This window comes from Canis aureus, chromosome 34, assembly GCF_053574225.1.
Source record: "Canis aureus isolate CA01 chromosome 34, VMU_Caureus_v.1.0, whole genome shotgun sequence".
NCBI classification, from domain to species: domain Eukaryota; kingdom Metazoa; phylum Chordata; class Mammalia; order Carnivora; family Canidae; genus Canis; species Canis aureus.
In genome coordinates this window covers 15,020,896-15,040,529 of record NC_135644.1, presented here as the reverse complement: position 1 = coordinate 15,040,529, position 19,634 = coordinate 15,020,896, and the positions used below count along the sequence as shown (strand labels likewise).

The window sequence follows — 19,634 nt, the reverse complement described above, 5'->3', positions numbered from 1 at the left end:
GTATTATACTTTTAAGCCACCTGGAAAATCAGATTAGGGTAAAATAAAATATGCTTTCTACTTCAAGGAATACATACCATGGTTGGAGAGACAAGACTTAAATGACACATTAAATAATACCTTGAGATGAGTCATAAAGTAATACATTATTAATTGCCAAAGTCATCAATTTATGTGTTATTGTAAGCTCTGAAGTTACTGGGGTGAAGGAAACTGGCTATGTGGTAATAAAGAACAGGGAATATTGGCCCAGAAATGGGGAAAAAGGAAAACAAAGAAAATAAATACAAAAAGAGAAAGGTCATTCAGAACTGCAAATTGGCCACCATCACGTCTGCCTGGCCACTTAGCTGGTAATCTAATGGTATCAGGAAATCACTATTATTACATTAGGTTTAGAATAGTAATGAAGAATGTACTGATGTCATGATGTTGGCATTATGTTAACTGTTAAATTGAAGTGGTAGGTATATAAGAATCCATTGTGTTACTCTTTTCTGTATGCTTTTACATTTTCACAAGGAAAAGCTAAAAAATAGCATCATTAAAATTTAAAATACACATAGAGAAAAGACTGAAAGGAATTATAACAAAAATGCTGACAGCAGCTATGTGTAGGATGGTGGCGATGATGGGTGATTCCCGCCCCCCCATGGAAATGTTCTGCAATGTGCTTATGTCCGTTTTATAAAGGGCAAATAATGTGAAAGCTATTGTGTAAACTATAAAGACCATCCATAGGTAAAAGGTGCTAAAAAGCTTTGTGAGGAGTGTCTTCATCATGGATATACTATAACACATAAGTGAGGCGGTGAGCAGGAAAGGCATATCAGAGCATCTCTGCCCCTAACATCTATGTCTACCTTTTTGTCTTAGGGTTAGTGGCTATTACTGCTAAACAATTTCAAGTCTAGAGACAATCACTTGACAAAGGGAGGTCTTATTCTGGGTGTGGCTCCAGAAGTAATAAGAAAATAAAATGAGGGTTAAAGTAGAAGTTTTATTTTATTTATTTTTTTAAAGATTTTTTAAAATTTATATATTCATGATAGACAGAGAGAGAGAGGGAGAGAGAGAGAGGCAGAGACATGGGCATTGGGAGAAGCAGGCTCCATGCCAGGAGCCCGATGTGGGACTCGATCCTGGGACTCCAGGACCACGCCCTGGCCCAAAGGCAGGAGCTAAACCGCTGAGCCACCCAGGGATCCCCAAAAGTATAAACTTTAAATTCAATTCTGTGTAAAATGGCACCTGCATACCTGGAGAAGCAAAGAGATCTCTGAAGTTAAGCGATCCACAGCTTAGTGGAAGGGTCAAATCTCTTGGTCTTTTCTTATTCTCTCATCCACGCACACATAAGCTTAAAAAAATTATTTCAAACCCATGTCTGTGAAACACTCTTTTCAGAGTAATTCCTAGTTCACATAAAATTAGACACTAAGACTAAGGCAATTCTTTTGAAACTTGCTTTAGTCATTGTTTATATGAGAGCAAGAATGCTACTGGCATACATATGACAATTTTTCCAGAATTTCTTAACGCCGCATATATACATAAAATTTTGTAGGAAAAAACTTTAAAACTCACTGTAAAGTGTTCAAAATTGGAAAAACACTATTTCCAGCACCACAGCCAACCTAAAAAATCAAAAGAATAAACAAATATGAAAACAGGTTAAATTTTCCTCACCAATGTTAGATTTTTTTATTTAAAAAAAAACAAAACTAGAAGAAATGTACTGGATGTCTAGGTGTTACAGGGTTTTCTAAACTCAAAAGCAATGAAGTCACAAGAATAATACTGACAAAAATGTAACTATGTAAACATTTTAAATTTTTACACGATAAAACTCAAACCAAATTAAAAGGTGATCAACACACTGTGGAAAAAAAACTGGCAATAAATATGGTAAGAGGAAATGAGTTCATTTAAAAAAATCAAAGAGATAAATAAGCAAAGGAAATAAACAATACAAAAGAAGTGCAAATGACTTCTAAACATTTGAAGAACTATGTGACCTAGTTAACAATGAAAGAAATGCAAATTAAAATGAGGTATAATTTTCATCTATCAAAGAGGAAAGCACTTAAAAAAAAGAATATTCTTTTTTTTTCTTCAAAAATTTATTTTTTTATTTGACAGAGGAGACAGAGTCAGAACATAAGCAGAGGGACAGGGAGAGGGAGAAGCAGACTCTTCACTAAGCAGGGAGTCCCATGTGGGGCTTAATCTCAGGACCCTGGGATCATGATGTGAGCTGAGGACAGCTGCTTAACCGCTTAACGGACTAAGCCACCCAGGCGCCCCTAAAATTAGAATATTCTAATCAATGAGGTTTATGATGAAATAGACATATATTGCCATGAGTTGATATTAACACAATTTCTTAGAAAGTGATTTGGCAATATATTTTAAGGGCATTAAATTTTTAAAATAAATTATGAGCAAGTGGTTCTAACCCAAGATAATAAAATACAGAAATGTCTATACCCACATTTGCTGGAGAAAACCTGAAAACAATTTAAATGCCTAGTATTGTAAAAATAGATAAGCAGAATTAAAGTACTTTATGTAGTAAAATATTTTGCAGTCATGAAAATGTTCATAGATAATTTTTAAGATTAAAAAAACTGCTTATGTTATGATGTTAAATAGAAACAAAGCAAAACCCCAAAATACAGGTACTCTATAGCTCAACTGCATAAAACAGTATAAACAAAAGGAAAAATTACAGTAAAATGTTAAGAGTGGTTAACTCCCTTGTATGTGAGATGGTAGATAATTTTTTCTTACCTACTCTTTAGCAAACTCTCTAATCAATGTATACAATACTACCTTTATAACCAGAGGTAAGAGATTTATTTTTGAAAATAGGCAGTTCAAGGTCTATACCAGATTACAGCTAATTATGTATCTCACTTATTTCTATTTCACTTATAAAGGGTTAATAAAAAAAAAAAGGTTAATAACAGAAAGAGATAGAAATTAAGGCCAAAATTTTATTGGTATTTAAAACTGCCTTCAAGTTAGAAATGAAAACAAATTAAAAATCACAAACTTAGGGGATCCCTGGGTGGTGCAGCGGTTTGGCGCCTGCCTTTGGCCCAGGGCGCGATCCTGGAGACCCGGGATCGAATCCCACATCAGGCTCCCGGTGCATGGAGCCTGCTTCTCCCTCTGCCTGTGTCTCTGCCTCTCTCTCTCTCTCTCTCTCTTTCTCTCTGTGACTATCATAAAAAAAAAATAAAAATAAAAAAAAATAAAAAAAAAAAAAATCACAAACTTAGAAACTGAATATAGATATGAGTCCCTCAAATATTCTTTATGCACAGAAGTATACTGAACACTTAGTTAGATTTGATCATTTTCCCCCTAAAAAATCTGGATTATTAATAAAGCCATATGGAATATATATTTCAAAGTTATTTGCCATTCCCCATCTTTGCCCCAGCAGGACAGTACCTCTAGGATTCTGAAAGTGGCGTTGCTACCAGGAAACAATTCTGTCTTCAGAGGTCCTTTTCTGTGTTCTTTAGAGTCTAGGTTGGAAAAATGTGATCCCGCTTTCCTTTGACCATCTGATGAACCACACCTTTTCTTATTATAATTTTTTTCTTCAGGCATAGTAGGGCAGTGCATTCTTGAGAAACCATTTGCAGCACTAGTTTTTGCATGATCCCATGATAACTCTTGCAACTTCTGTTCAGTTTTTTGATCAACTGGAATAATTTCAGGAAATTCCCTCAACAGCCAATTACGATCTTTGAAAAACTTATTCTTATGAATCTTATAAAATGTGTCCCAATATTTACTAGCTTCATTCTCAAACTTAACTAAAATAAAGAAAAAAATATTTTACTATGAATTATGTTTGTTAGTTACTATTTTAATAACTAAATATATTTATTAAATACTGTTAAATATATTACAGACATTATCATTTATAACAATTACATTTACTATTGAATAATTTTAATATTATAATTTTTATCTGATTTTTTTTTTTTTTGCTCTTACAGGTTAAAATTACAGAGTACTGATTCTCTCAAAATGTGTCAATATGTGGGGTATTAAGTTCTATCCCCATAAATGTCTTAATAGTTTGGCCAATAAATTTTTGTAAGGAGTATAATCATTACAAACTACTTTTCTATAATCTAAATCCTAGCTTCTTAATAATCACATTTTTACCAATAATCTATAGGGAATGATACCTCATTTTTAAATTTCTCTATAAATGTGGTTTCAACATGACAGATATCTTGTGCAAATTGGTAAATAGACAGGAAACTGCAGAATTATAAATGACATAATCTTACAACCAGAACAGCCCATTGAAATAATCTACTCCAACTCCCTTGTTTTACATTTGAACAAAGGACAGCACAGAGATATGAACCCACTTGTTCCAGGTCCCAGAGCCAGTCACAACAGAGCCAGGACTCCTGGAATCCAGGGGCCATTCCATTCTTCCCCCACCTCCAGGGGAATCTCTTCCTATTGACATCTAATATGAAGCCTTAAAGAGATATGCCTTTTTAAAATAAATTGCTTTTTATGATGTTACCCCTTAGATTTCCCTTGGTCCCAGGGTGAGGGTTAGGTCAACAGTCTCAACTTCAGACAATTCTTAGCTTTTTCCCTCTCTTTATTTGTACCTTAAATTAATAAAATAACTCACTCACTCCTTCACTCAACAGACATTTCTTAGACACTACTGTGTATACTTGATCCCTGCGGTAAGAATTACTCTCACTCAATATAGACACATTTTTAAAAAGCTTTTATTTATTTATTTGAGAGAGAGAGTGAAAGAGAGAAAAAGAGAGCACAAGCACAGAGGGAGAGGGAGAAGACAACTAACCACTAAGCAAAGAGCCCAAGCCCAATGTGAGGCTTAATCCCAGGACCCTGAGATCATGACCTGAGCTGGAACCATACACTTAACTGACTAAGCTACCCAGGCGCCCCGGCACAAGACATTTTTAAAGTGCTTTCAAAGAACAAAAAAGGGGCACCTGGGTAGTTAGTTCAGTCAGTTGAGCATCTGTTTTTGGCTTGGGTCATGATCCTGGGGTCCCGGGATTGAGTCCTGAGTCAGTCTCCTTGCTCAGCGGGAAGTCTGCTTCTCTTTCTGCCCCTCCCCCAGCTCATGCTGTCTCTCCTTTTCTCTCTCTTTCTTTTTCTCAAATAAACAAATAAAATCTATGGGATGCCTGGGTGGCTCAGCCATTGAGCATTGCCTTCAGCCCCATGGCGTGATCCTGGAGTCCCAGGATCAAGTCCCACATCGGGCTCCCTGCATGGAGCCTGCTTCTCCCTCTGCCTGTGTCTCTGCCTCTCTTTCTGTGTCTCTCTTATGAATAAATAAAATCTTAAAAAAAAAAACTATAAACAACAACAACAATAAAGATTAAAAGAGACCTTCTATTGATACAATTTCCAAGATTATGTTGGGTGTCTATGACACAACCATTTGTTAGGGGAAAAAAGATAAAGAACACATGTGTGCATATACAGAAACATAATGCATGTACATACATATTTACATGTATATGTGCAGAATATTTCTGGAAGGAAAATCATGTAATTAGTAATACTGGCTGCCTCTAGTTGTCCAAAAAGGGCAACTGGGTGTCTGGGGGCCAGAGTTTATAAAATAATTACTTGAATTTTGATCTATATGAAATTACTATCCCCCAAATAAACTAAATTACGAATAAAAACAATGGACTCATTTCTTTCCTAATTTTAAAGAAGCCCTGACTCTCAGAACAAGCAGTTGCCTGTAGTCAGGTTCATCTTTGTTACAGAATCTTGTATAGTTTTCCTTTTCTTTCCATTTTTATCTTTATGGCCTTGTACATGGATCTCCACCCATCTGGCCACAAAACTTCCTTCCCATCAAGGCTGAATTGTATCCGGCAGCAGGACTGCTATAAAGACAGAAACTCCCATCCGTATTTAAGGTCTGAGAAATGAAAGTAGACCTCTGTAACAAAAGAATTATGTGATGTTGAAGTCCAAAACATGCTCACAGCTGCACTAATGGAAAGAAGCCCATTTATGGTTAATCTAAAAATGTTACATATTATCTTTAAAATAGTTCTATCTCTACTTTTAAGAACTGGAGTGTACCTGATAAACTGTGTGAGAAAATAAAACAACATTCTGAAATCAGATTCAGGAGGAATTTAGGACACTATCAAATTTCCCCAGGGTCTTCTTACACCTTTTTTTACTTTTACCTTAAAAACTCTCTTTGTTAACTCACTCTATGCTGGTAAAAAAAAAAAAAAAAAAAAAATTCTGTTTAATAAAAAGCAACCACCTAAGAAGACATACATTTAATCAAATCTATAGTATCTGAGTTTTCAATACCAAGCTGTGAAGTGAGTTTGAACCTATCAGTAACTAGAATATAGTATTAAACCTTGATTAATTTGTGGAAATATTCTCCTAGGAATTAACTCGGGGGAAGGGTATAAATAGCAGGACCTCAACTTGAAAGAAAAGATGTTCACAGCAGTGCTATTTAAAATAGGAAGAAGTAGGAAATAGCTCAAAAACCAACAACATAGGAGTGACCAAGCAAGCCACTCAGGTCAAAATATAGTAATTTTTCGTGGCAATTAAAATGTAAAGGACAATGATATTAACAGAAGACATTCACACAGATCGATCTATATACTGATTGCAGTTCTAAAATTTATTTTATACTGATTTATATCAGATGAAAATTTAGAGTGATGGTAACAATGTAATGATTATTAGGTAGTTCCTTCTTTTGAAAAGGTTTATCTGTATCTTATACACAAAAACAGAATCTTAGTTGAATGCTTCATTCAACTTGTCTACAAAGTTTTCTCAGTTGATGAGGGGTTGAATTTGGGTATCTCCATGTTCAAGGTCGAAAAAGTCTATGTAATTTCTTATTAAGCCCCATGAATTTATGGAGAACATTAAATATTGCCAGTTCTACAAACTACAAAATCTTGGATCAGGTTGCTATCTTAAATATAAGCCTGTAACTACTACTGTTTTAATTTCTATAGCTTATAAAGAAGATGAATCTGTAGCAAGGTAACTGGAATCTGGCTCAGATTCCAAATATATTAAGCATCTAAATTCGACCCTGGATTGTGCAATCTTTAAAAAGGATTTGATTACTAAGAGAAAAGCATGATCAAGGGCTGCTAACATGTACACTTCTAAGCCTTTTTCAAGTACATCCCACTCTTCAGGAATTAAGAGAAAAAAAACATAAATCATCATACCCATATCAACAATAACACATACTGTGTTTATTATGACCAGGCACTATGTCAAATGCTTTATTTGAATTTTTTCCCCATTTAGACATATTATTATTTCAATTTACAAAGAAATTCAAGGTCAGAGGGGATAGAAAATTTTCCAATGTTACCTACTATAGCCAGGAGCTGAACTTCAAAGCTCATGCTCTCAGGTTGCCTGGCTGGTTCGGCTGGAAGAACATGTGACTCTTGATCTCAGATTTGTGAGTTTGAACCCCACAGTGGGTGTAGAAATTACGAAAAGAAAAAAAAAAAAAAACCTTAAAAACCTGTTTTTCTGATTTTGTACTTTCATTATGAAGCATCAAATTGAAATTAAAACCCCAGTATGACATAATCAGTATAATTAAATTGTACAAATAATGCTGATTGGAGTGAACCTTCATAAAAACAGATCAGAAATACAGAACTAAATACCATTTGATTTACAGAAAATATAAACTATGAAAGATTATATGATGAAATTATGATGAACAATGTAAACATAAAATGATCTAAGAGATCTAACAGATCTAACAGATCTAACAGATCGGGGGATTCCTGGGTGGCTCAGGAGTTGAGCATTTGCCTTCAACTCAGGGTGTGATCCCAGGCCCAAGGATCAAATCCCTGTGAGGAGCCTGCTTCTCCCTCTGTCTGTGTCTCTGCCTCTCATGAATAATTAAATAAAACCTTAAAAAAAAAAAGAGAGAGAGAGAGAGAACAGATGGGTTTGTGGGATAGAAACAAAACAGAAACAGCACCCAGCATGGGCTAGGGTAAAGGCTAATCGCCTGGAACTTGCTTGCTTGTTCTTTGCTTTTTAAGTTGTGCTTTCAGCAGTTATCTCAATCAATGCTGGCAACTCATAGTTCCCAATAACATGTGACAGCTTCTGGGACACCACAGAAGCTCAATCAAACTCACAGTTATAGTTATGAGACAAGGTAAACACCAGCATATGAGTTAATTTCCTGAACTTTGAAGGTATCTGTGATAACAGGAAGTAGAAGAGCTATTTTCCTGACCATGGGTGAAAAATTTAGTTTCAACCAGCTGTTAGCTTATCTCAAGTTCAGGCTAGTAAAGTCAAATATTTAGTGTGGAGAAATGTGCCCTGTATTAATCTCGTCCAAATTATTTTCTATTTATTTATTTATTTATTTGCTTGTTTGTTTAAAAATAAATTCTACCCCCAACATGGGGTTCAAATCCATGACCCTGTGATCAAGAGTTACATGCTCTACCAACTGAGCCAGCCAAGCACAACCAACTGATTTTTTTTTTTTTAACCAACTGATTTTCTAAACAGGCATATTAATGATCAATTTTTCTTGGAGAAGCAGTTTTCTCCTTTCGTTTTTCTACGCTCTGGATTCAGAGTCAATTGTTCTACACCAATGGCAGTAAAAGGGATGTAGTGATGTGTTTAACCACAGACAGATAAAGCAAATTCTCAATTATTCACTTCTTAAATTTAATACTGCTGAGGGGAAGAAAGAATATGACATACTAACTATATTTAAATATTCAGAATTCACCCTGAATCACATTGAATATCACAACTAAGAAATTGAATTAAACCATTTATGTATCTGCCATATATGTGATTAATATTAATTATTTAAAATTATCCTGTTAAAACATAACAAAAAGCAATGTATTTATTTATTTATTTTAAACACTTTATTTATTTATTCATGAGAGACATACAGAGAAAGGCAGAGGGAGAAGCAGGCTCCCTGTGGGGTGCCCGATGTGGGACTCAATCCCAGGACCCCTGCATCAGGACCTGAACCAAAGGCAGATTGCTCAACACTGAGCCACCCAGGTGTCCCACAAAAAGCAATTTAGAGTTATTTTTGCACATCAATTATGCAAACACCTGAGCTCTCAAAGTTGGAAATTTCCACGTATCACTGATAAAAGTTCATTGTCTAGTTAAAAAAAACCTCTTAGGGCACCTGGGTGGCTCAGTTGGTTAAGCATCCAACTCTTGGTTTCACTTGGGTCATGATCTCAGGGCCATGAGATTGAACCCCCTGCTACCTTGGGCTCAGCATGGAATCTCTTTGGCATTCTTTCCCCTCCCTCCCCTCTTCCCCTTCCACTCCTCCCTGCTCAGTCTCCTGCACATATGTGTTCTCAATCTCTATCTAAAGTAAATCATTAAATACAACCTTAAAAAAAAAGAAAAAACTCTTATGAAAAATATATTTAGCATGTATATATTTATATATATATATTTATGATTTTATTTTTAAGTAATCTCTACACTCAACATGGAGTTTGAACTTAAAACCCTAAGATAAAGAGTTGCACACTCTACTGACTGAACCAGCCAGGTGCCCAGTGAAAAGTATATTTCTAACAGCACTGCATGAAATCTTAAACCAAAGATGACGTAAAAACAAGTACTCTATAAGCACACAAAATTTTCAACTACTCTATTTTTTTTTTTTCTCCACATAGGACACTTTTAAGCAGTAAAGGAATTCACAAGGTAAGGTATAGTGGAATTTTCTTACTATTTTGCTGGACATAGATAACTCACCCTAGATAGATAATTATTTGGAAGAATATTTTGAAGTAAAAATAGCAGCTGCTTTTGTTATTAAGTTTTAAAAACCCATTACATTTTCTAAATTACCAGCTGAGATATAACACCCCGGAGATGTTTTTTAGGAAATTGTAAAATATAATCGTGTTAACTCAAAAACTGCCAAATGTATTTGCCTTATTTCTCTGAATTAACCTGCTTTTAAAAGAAATATGAGCTATCATAAAATTTAAAAGAAATTACCAAAAGGAAATGTAGAATTAAAATTATTAATCTCGGCATCTAAGTGAAAGAAAAACAGCTAATGAGAGCTTGGATGTTATACATTTTAATCATAGAAATGAAATGTCAACCAACTCACAGCAAAAGATTGTATTGTTTGTGATGCTTAAGCTCTTATTTCCAGAACTGTGAGGGTGTTTCCTGACTTCAGTTCTCACAGCATCTGAGACAATAGGTGAGAAATGAGAAAAGGGAGTGACAGGAGAGAGTGACACACACAGAGACCAAAAGAAGTGTGCTAGAGAGTAGGCCAGCATGGGAGAACAACCAGTATTTCTTCCCAGGGCATTAAAATTAGTGAGATAAGATCAATAGACATCGTTTATGCCATATAACGATCTACAAATGGAATACTTTGTGATGGGAAAAAACGAGCTTTGTCAGAGACTTAGGACAGAGGCACAGGAGAAGAACCGGGTCAGAGCCTCCTTTGGGTTTTCACAATGTTTTCTGAGTAGAGCTTTTAAACTGATCCATTCACCTTGACCTGTATTCTTCAGAGATGCTAAATATCACATCAGAAGCCTCACCTAGGGCTTCTGCAATCTACAGGTCTATGATCCCTGGTGGAGCCTGGCTGGGTGGCTAGGAAGGTTATTGACTCTCACTGTAATGTCCTCTCACTCAACGCCATCCTCACAGCAGCCTCAGTTGCTGCTCTATGCAACTCTGCTTAAATGTGATCACACAGTCACCCTCGTTGTGTGGTGTGTGGTCCTCTCCTTGGGCTTGTGGCATGTGTGAAGTCCACTACACTGAGTCGTGCTCCAGGGTGGGGTGGGGACCCAGCAGAAACCTCCAGCACATTAAGCCATTTTATTTTATTTTATTTTTTAAGATTTTATTTATTTATTCATGAGAGACACAGAGAGGGAGAGAGAGGCAGAGACCCAGGTAGAGGGAGAAGCAGGCTCTATGCAGGGAGCCTGAGGTGGAACTTGATAAAGGCAGGCGCTAAACCACTGAGCCACCAGGGATCCCCAACTTTGAGCCATTTTAAAATGGAGTCTTGAGGGCAGCCCCGGTGGCGCAGTGGTTTAGCGCCGCCTGCAGCCCGGAATGTGATCCTGGAGACCCGGGATTGAGTCCCACCTCAGGCTCCCTGCATGGAGCCTGCTTCTCCCTCTGCCTGTGTCTATGCATCTCTCTCTCTCTGTGTCTCTCATGAGTAAATAAATAAAATCTTAAAAAAAAAAAAAAAATGGAGTCTTGAGTTCTGCATCTCCACGGCAGCCAGAAAACTTGCTTAGAAAGAGACTGGAGATGCTAATAAGCAAACCAAATGCTTCAAAGCAGTATCATCAGTCCTCTCCAGCCTGCTTTTCCTGCTCCTATAGAGAGAGGCCAGTCACCACCTTTCTATTTCAGTCACACTATGGTTCTGTGGGAACTGTCATTTTCCTTTACTGCGGTTTCCAAGGCCCTAAAATAACCTTCTCATTAGCTTCACTCAAGTTCATTGTTAACATAAATAGGCCAAAATAGGCAGCCTTGTACAGAGCACTCTAAGTGAACATTATCAGCACTGCTCATCTATTTATGTCCTAAACAAATATTCAAGAGAGCATGAAAAAAATCCTTGGTTTTTCGTATCAGGAAATATACTGTAGATAATTTTTAACTTCCTGGAAACGAATTAAGATGACTGATAACTTTTAATTCTGTTTAGGCTTGACGTTCTCTGTCACATCCAGGTGGCCACTAGCAGAAGCTTGAGTAATGTGGAAAATATGTCTGTGCAGCTGCTGGCAAAGAAGCAAAATTATACTTCCTCAGAAACAGTGTGACAGAGTTCCTACAAAGGAATGTGATGTTGGCTGATTTGTAAGCAGAATTGCCACTGGTATGCACCCTCAAATCCAACCCCAACACTCCCTGGCCATATCCCTCTCTGGAACTGCATGGCTGGAGCTCATAAAAATAGAATGGTTCCATTGTGGGTCAGGTGCTCTTCTTTCCTGTCTACCCTCCAGGACACATTCATGCTTAGGATAAAGAAGGAGAATAAGCTCTAATGAATAGCAACAATGTCAGAGGATAAAGTAAGTCATCAATGGTGACAGAGGATAAGAAAGACAGAAGCGTTCTCTTCACTGCCTAAGAGCTGTCTTATTAGTTTAGTGTCTATAGCTACCTTTGCTTCAAGCCTTAGCTACAACTGTAGACAAAGTCACTAGAATAACAGTTAACTGCCAGTGAGATTAATGATTTTTTTAAAAAAATGTTATTTATTTATTTGAGAGATACAGAGATAACAACAAAGATAGAGAAAGAACATGAGCGGAAAGGAGAGGGAGAAGCAGGCTCCCAGTGGAGCAGGAAGCCTGACATGGGGCTCGATCCCAGGACCCTGAGATCACAACACAGACGCTTAACCAACTGAGCCACCCAGGTGCCCCTGAGATTAGCAATTTTCACTCTGCTTGGTTTGCACAGAGGAATTCAAACATCTTTCCCTAGGGAGTTTCAGAACATAGGATCAATCTGCAAACAAAATTGTATCTCAAGGGTTGGCAAACTTTTCTGTTAAGGGCCAGATAGTAAGTAGTCTTTGTGGTCTGCGTATGGTCACTGTTAATCACTACTCAACTGTGTAGATAGAGCTCAAGAGCAGCAATAGACAATATATAAACAAATTGAGTATGTCTGTGTTCCCATGAAACTTTATTTATAAAAACAGACAGTAGGTTGGATTTGGCTCCTAGCCCTTACCCTATCCCTAACCCTCACCAACACCTGCTCTATCTAATAGATACACTGATATTGCTACAAGAATGATTGAGAAATCATGAGGATCAGAACCAAGCTGTTCTGGTAAAACTAACCTAGGGTATTAGAAGTCAGAATAGTAGTTGCTCTTTGTGGGGTCAGAGAGGTTGGGGGGGAAGTACTGTTATTGGGACAGAAAATGAGGAAGTTTCTGGGTTAATGGTAATATTCTGTTTCTTGATGTTGATGTTGGGAAAACTCATTGAGTTTTGTGACAATTCATTTAGGAGTTGTGAAAATTTCTATGTGTGTTTGGTACTTCAATAAACTTTTTCTTTTTTTAAAAGAAAAAAGAACCAACTTGTTTTGAGGGAGAAATTAAAAACAAAACAAAACAAAAAACCAAGGTAGAACAGCTTATCTCAAGAGTTTATGTGTTGGTCAAAGTGTATATGGGTTCCTAGCCATATAGTCAGAAGGACACAGACCAAATTTCTTTTAGTTTGCTTTAAAAAAAAGTCATAAAAAACACATAATATAAAATTTTGTATCTTAACCATTTTTTAGCATACAATCCAGTAGCGCTAAGTACATTCACTTTGTTGTGAAACAGATGTCCAGAACTTTTTCAATTTGCAAATCTGAAATTCTCTGTTAAACAACAACTCTGGGTTTCCTCCTCCTCCCAGCCTCTGGTAACCACCATTCTACTTTCTGTTTCTATGAATCTGACTACTTTAGATACCTCGTATAAGTGGAATCATATAGTTTTTGCCTTTTTTTGTGACTGGCTTATTTCCTTTAGCATAATATCCTCAAGGTTCATCCATGTTGTAGAATGTGACAGGATTTTCTTTCTTTTTAAGGCTGAGTGATACTCCACTGTGTGTATATACTACCTTTTGTTTATCCATTTATCTGTTGATGCACATCTGGGTTGCTTCTGCCTTTTGCCTAATGTGACTAGTGTTGCTATGAAAATGGGTGTGTGAATCCTTAAGACCCTATTTTCTTTTTTAATTTATTTATTCATGAGAGACACAGAAAGAGAGAGGCAGAGACACAGGCAGAAGGAGAAGCAGGTTCCTTGCAGGGAGCCCGATGTGGGACTCAATCCCCAGACCTGGGATCACGTCTAGATGCTCAACTGCTGAGCCACCCAGGCATCCCCAATACCCTGTTTTAAGTTCTTTTGGCTATATATCTAGAGGTGGAATTGCTAGATCGTATGGTCGTTGCATTTAAATTTTCTGAGGAACTTTCATACTGTTTTCCATAGAGGTTGTACCATTTTACAACTTTACCAATTCCACAGTGCCTAAGGGTTCATTTCTCCACATCCTCACCAATGCTTATTATTTTCTGTTTTTGTGATAGTAGCATTAGCTACTATTTTTTAGAAGCCAGCTTTGAAGGTTGACAAAGTCTTACCTCAATTAAACCCTGAATAACAAAAGGGTTCCAAGAAAAGTACCTTGAATCCTTATGAAACTTGATGTTTATCTTAAAAGGCCACAACATTTTGATATTACTTTACCATTTTTGCTCAAAGTATCTGAATTTGTTAAACATTCCTGGCCAGCACAATGCACAATAGCATACTAAAAGATGCATAGTAAGAGGGAAATTTTAAAATTTCCTTGTAGTATCTCCCAGAAAAATAATACTATGATTACCAAAAAAGCCAATAAAGAGTCAATACATAATTTATTTCACTAACTTTGGTTCCACTATACTAGAATAGTGGAATTCTCCCAAATGGAACAAGTGGATTGGCATAGGTAGATGCTAATTACTCTCCAAAGCAATGACACAATTAGGAAGACAACATGTGAACTGAATCAGTGGAAGTCTCCAGAAGTATCAGAAGCTCCAACATGTAGTTACCTACCTTGTTCTTCCAGAAGGACTCGAACAGCTGAGTTTTCCTCTACTTTTTTTCTGGCTGCTGCTTCTTCTTCATCGGACCATTGCATGTGATCCCTATCAAAAAATGAAAAGGTTGTAAAACCTGCTTCATAATTAAGGCAGAACAAAGGTGACGAGGGATACATCTTTCATTCTAAAATAATCAAAGGCAAATGATACAAACTAATTCCATGCTGAATGAATATATTTTGCGTCAGATGTTTCTTCTGATAGTGCTGGTACAACCCTGGAACTCCTACAGTTCTTCTATTAAAATCTGACTGTGCTATAAGTTCCAACCACCTTTTGCAAACGGATGCTGAAGTAATGTCCCAGGAACACTATAGTGCATGATTATTTGGATGGTAGTATGGTTTATTCTATTTTACTCTAAGGCTAAATTTATTTGCCTTTTTGTTCATTTATGAATATGGAATTTTTAAATAGTTTTTAATCTCCTTTTACAATACTTATATTCTAATACTTTGTTGTCAAATAGATATGTTTTAAAATATTTCATACTGGGCAGCTCTGGTGGCTTAGGGGTTTAGCACCACCTTCAGCCCGGGGCATGATCCTGGAGAACCAGAATTGAGTCCCACATCAGGCTCCCTGCACGGAGCCTGCTTCTCCCTCTGCCTGTGTCTCTGCCTCTGTCTCTCTCTCTCTCTGTGTGTGTCTCTAATAAATAAATATAATCTTTAAAAATAAATAAATAAACAAATAAATAAAATATTTCATACCCTCAGTCCTTTAAGTAACTTTAGATTTTCCTATTAATTGCCTTAATTTCTGTAAATGGGTTCTTTTTTTAAAATATATTTTATAGAAAAAAATAAAAAATAAATATATTTTATTTAAATTTATTTTCCAACATACAGTATAACAACACCCAGTGCTCATCTCATCATGTAATGGATTCTTAACATTTAAATGATAGAATAGTTGATATAGTATTTAAGAAGGTCAACTTTCCAAGATCTGACACCTTCTGTAAGTATTTTCAGTTTCAGAATTTATATTTCCTATGTGAGAAGATATTATTTTCTGCTGCTAAAATGTCTTCACAGAATAGAAGCAACATCTTTATACAAACTAAATGTGGCTTTGAAGGTTTGCTTTTACAAAATTTGTATTTCCTTTTTTGCAATAGGTCAGACTATAAATGAATGATGTAATTTCCTGGAATAGACCAATTTTCTTTCTCTTTTTTCTTTTTAAAAATATTTTATTTATTTATTCATGAGAGACACACACAAACACACGCAGAGGCAGAGACACAGGCAGAGGGAGAACCAGGCTCCATGCAGGGAGCCTGATGTGGAACTTGATCCCGGGACTCCAGGATCATGTCCTAGACTGAAGACAGGAGCTAAACTGCTGAGCCACCTAGGCATCCCTAGACCAATTTTCTAAACAACAAAGCCACATTTCCAAAACTCAAGTTCCATGTAGCCTATTGATAACTGTAAGAAAAATTTCTAACATCATTCTTAACAGCTTTCTCCCTGATGAAAAAAGGATGAAATATCAAATTCTTGACATGCACCATAATGGTGGCTGGTAAACATTAACTGGGCATTTAGTATGATCATAATTATCATAATGATAATTACTATCATTTGTGTGTTACTAGGCTTTGTGCCAATCATATTACATACATATATGTCTTATTTAGTCCTTTCAAAAACCCTATGAAGGGGTTAAAGTCATGCTCCACTTATGTAAGAGGAAACAGAAATTTAGTAACTTACTTAAGGTCGCATAGCCATTAAATGACAGAATCAGAATTCAAACTCAGGTTTATCTTACTTCAAAGTTCATCCTCTTGACCAGTAGTATATTACTGTCAACGAAGACAGTGGGGGATACTGAGAGATTTGAAACTGAATACTTGGCCATAATGGGATATATATTGTCCTGATGCAGGCAGATTAACTGAAGTAAATGATAATACAATGTAGCCTACTTGGTTAATGTCAAATGTATGCAAATATAGCCAATTAAATGCTAGCTGGGCAAACAGGAAGGCTTGAGAGGGAGGGGAGTTTGGGTTTAGGTGAGGCAGAAAGGAGGTGAGGCAATTTATACATGTCATTAAGAGGCTGGGAATATGGACAGCATATACAGGAAACAACAAAATATTCATTTTGGTTGTTGTTTTTTTTTGGGTAACTGCAGATGAAGTTGACAAGTGGGTAACAGTCAGATTTCAAATGACCTTAGGTGTGAATAGTTTAGTAATATGTAAGATAAAATGAAGTGGTGGAAGGACTGGTGTAAGAGAAACTAATGAGAAATCTGTTGCAGTGGTCTAGGAGTAATGAGTCCCAGGACTAAAATGGTGGTGACAGCAAACAGAAAGGCTGAGCAGAAGGGAAGACACTGTGACAAAAACTGTAGCTGTGACTTAGAGGTTAACTAGCTGCTGGGAGATGAAGAATAGATTAAAAAACGATTCTAAGGTTTTAAAACTGAGTATCAAGGAAAGTGGAGGTGGGGGTGGATAACCAAGACAGAATAAGGAGTTGCTTTGGGTGGAATGATGATAAGCTTGGTACTATTTTGAGTCATGTTTATGTAATCAGATATGAGAGGGTATGTTCCAGTGACCTGACTATAAATATACCACCGAAAGGTGAGAAACTGCCTTCCTTTAAGAAAGATCAAAATTGGTATACTGAAATTCTCAGGAAAAGTCAATGATAATGTTAAAAAAAAAAAAAAAAAAAAAAAAAGGCAGAGTTCCAAACTCTAACTACCATTATTTAAAATTGAATCATTCATAGCCCAAATAACCATTAAGCAGTTTTGTCCACTTGCTCTAATTTTTTTTTTTTTTTTTTTTTTTTTTTGTCCACTTGCTTTAATGAATGAAATTAGAATAGATTTCTAGGAGTACCTGGTGGCTTAGCTGGTTCAGTGACTGCCTTCAGCTTAGGTCATGATCTTAGTTAGGGTCCTGAAATTGAGCCTCCCAGTTGGACTTCCTGCTCAGTGAGGAGTCTGCCTCTCCTTTGGCACCCCCCTCCCTACGGCTCATGTTCTCTCTCTCTTAAATAAATAAAAAATATATATATTTTAAATTGTATTTATTAATTTGACAGAGAATGAGCACAAGCAAGGAGAGTGGCAGGTTGAGGGAGAGGGAAAAGCAGGCTTCTCACTGAGCAGGGAGCCCAATGTGGGACTCAATCCTAGGATCCCAGGATCATGACCTGAGCAGAAGACAGATGCTTAACCAATTGAGCTGCTTAGGCACCCTCAAATAAACAAAAATCTTTTAAAAAGCCCAGATTTTGTTTTGACTTATTTTAATATATGTGAGCAATCACATAACTTGGAGCTGGCAATTATATTTTATATTCTGTATATGTAAATACATATAGAGTATTATTAAATGATAGTTATAATATTAAAGGCAACGAGTAATTTATTGAAAAACAGGATTACTAAGGCTGGGTACAAGTTTCTCATCTATAAATTTCTATAGCATATAAGAAAGAAAATAGAACAATCCATTTCTCTGTAAAAAAAAAAATCAAGCTCTGAGACAATAAGAGTATATATGGTCTTTAGCTTTGAGCATTTATTTTAAACTGTTAATTTAACTTGCTTCTTCCTGAGTATTTAATAGATTTAGTTATTTCTTAAATTGCTCTAACTTCCCTACACTGTTCTTTATGTTGCTTCATTTTCTTAACTACTAAGTGAAGGGGAATATTATACCCTAAGCCCCTGCAGAACAGATTTTCCACTGTATAGTTATGGAATCCCCACAGAAATCTATAAAACATTCCTACTGTATTTATGGGGACTTCCTTCAGACCTGCTGCTTTATGGCATTTTTTATATTAAAAGAGTCTGAATCACATATACAAAACTCGACAGCAATAAGAATCATTTGGGTTTATTTTTTTTTTCATTTGGGTTTATAAGTAATAAATACCATTTCAATAGAATTTAAGTATAGAGACAAATAACTAACAAACTGAAGTAATCAGGTATTTAACAACCACTACCATTACCACCGAAGGAAAAAAATGGTTCATACAGTTTGACCTATGAGCTGTGCTTCTGGGAATTGATTGCAATGAAGTAACTCAAAAGAATAGAGAAGTTCTGTATAGAGAAGTACCTGTAAAATTGTGTTTGCCAGAAGACCAAATATAATAGCAAAAAAATGGAAACAAACTCAGTGATAGGGTAATGAAAAAATTATGGTAACTTAAAGGAGTATTATGCAGATATTTAAAATGATAAATATGACGTTTATGTGGCAACATGGAAAATGTGTATGAAACAACATGAGGTTAAAACAGCGGATCCTAAAATTATATACGTATCCTAACTAAATTATATACGTAACCACAACTAAATAAAATTATAGAGACATTGGGTGAAACAAAAACAAGTATGTTAGAATAGTGGAACTAAGAGATAATGGTCTTAAAATTTCCTTAATGTTGTAAAGCTGCTTCAAACAGAGGTAATTCTTTTTAGGGGTAGGGAGAGAGGGGCAGAGGGAGAGGGAGAGAGAATCTTTTTTTTTTTTTTAAGATTTTATTTATTTATTCATGAGAGACACACAGAGAGAGGCAGAGACACAGGCAGAGGGAGAAACAGGCCCCATGCAGGGAGCCTGATGTGGGACTTGAACCCAGGACTCCAGGATCACGCTCTGGGCCAGAAGCAGGCGCTAAACCACTGAGCCACCCAGGGATCCCAGGGAGAGAGAATCTTAAGCAGACTCTGTGCTCAGCATGGAGCCCGATGTGGGTATTGACGTCACAACTCTGAGATGATGGCTTGAGCCAAAATCAAGTTGGTCACGTAACTGACCCACCCAGGCATCCCTCAACTAGAGGTAACTAAAAAAA

At 36.4% G+C, this 19,634-nt stretch overlaps 1 protein-coding gene across 16 annotated transcripts in view; it reads right to left on the bottom strand.

Annotated features, from left to right (window-relative positions):
* Positions 1 to 19,634, bottom strand: part of METTL8 (methyltransferase 8, tRNA N3-cytidine) — an 87,747-nt gene that overhangs the window by 11,763 nt on the left and 56,350 nt on the right. For 15 of the 16 annotated variants that reach the window (XM_077883186.1, XM_077883183.1, XM_077883188.1 and 12 more), the window contains 3 exons: positions 14,738 to 14,829; positions 3,463 to 3,833; positions 1,588 to 1,637 (listed from right to left, as the gene is read on the bottom strand). In XM_077883186.1, coding sequence (XP_077739312.1) covers positions 1,588 to 1,637; positions 3,463 to 3,833; positions 14,738 to 14,829 — 513 coding nt within the window. The remainder of the gene's footprint in view (positions 1 to 1,587; positions 1,638 to 3,462; positions 3,834 to 14,737; positions 14,830 to 19,634) is intronic. The other variant, XM_077883187.1, reaches the window with a different exon arrangement.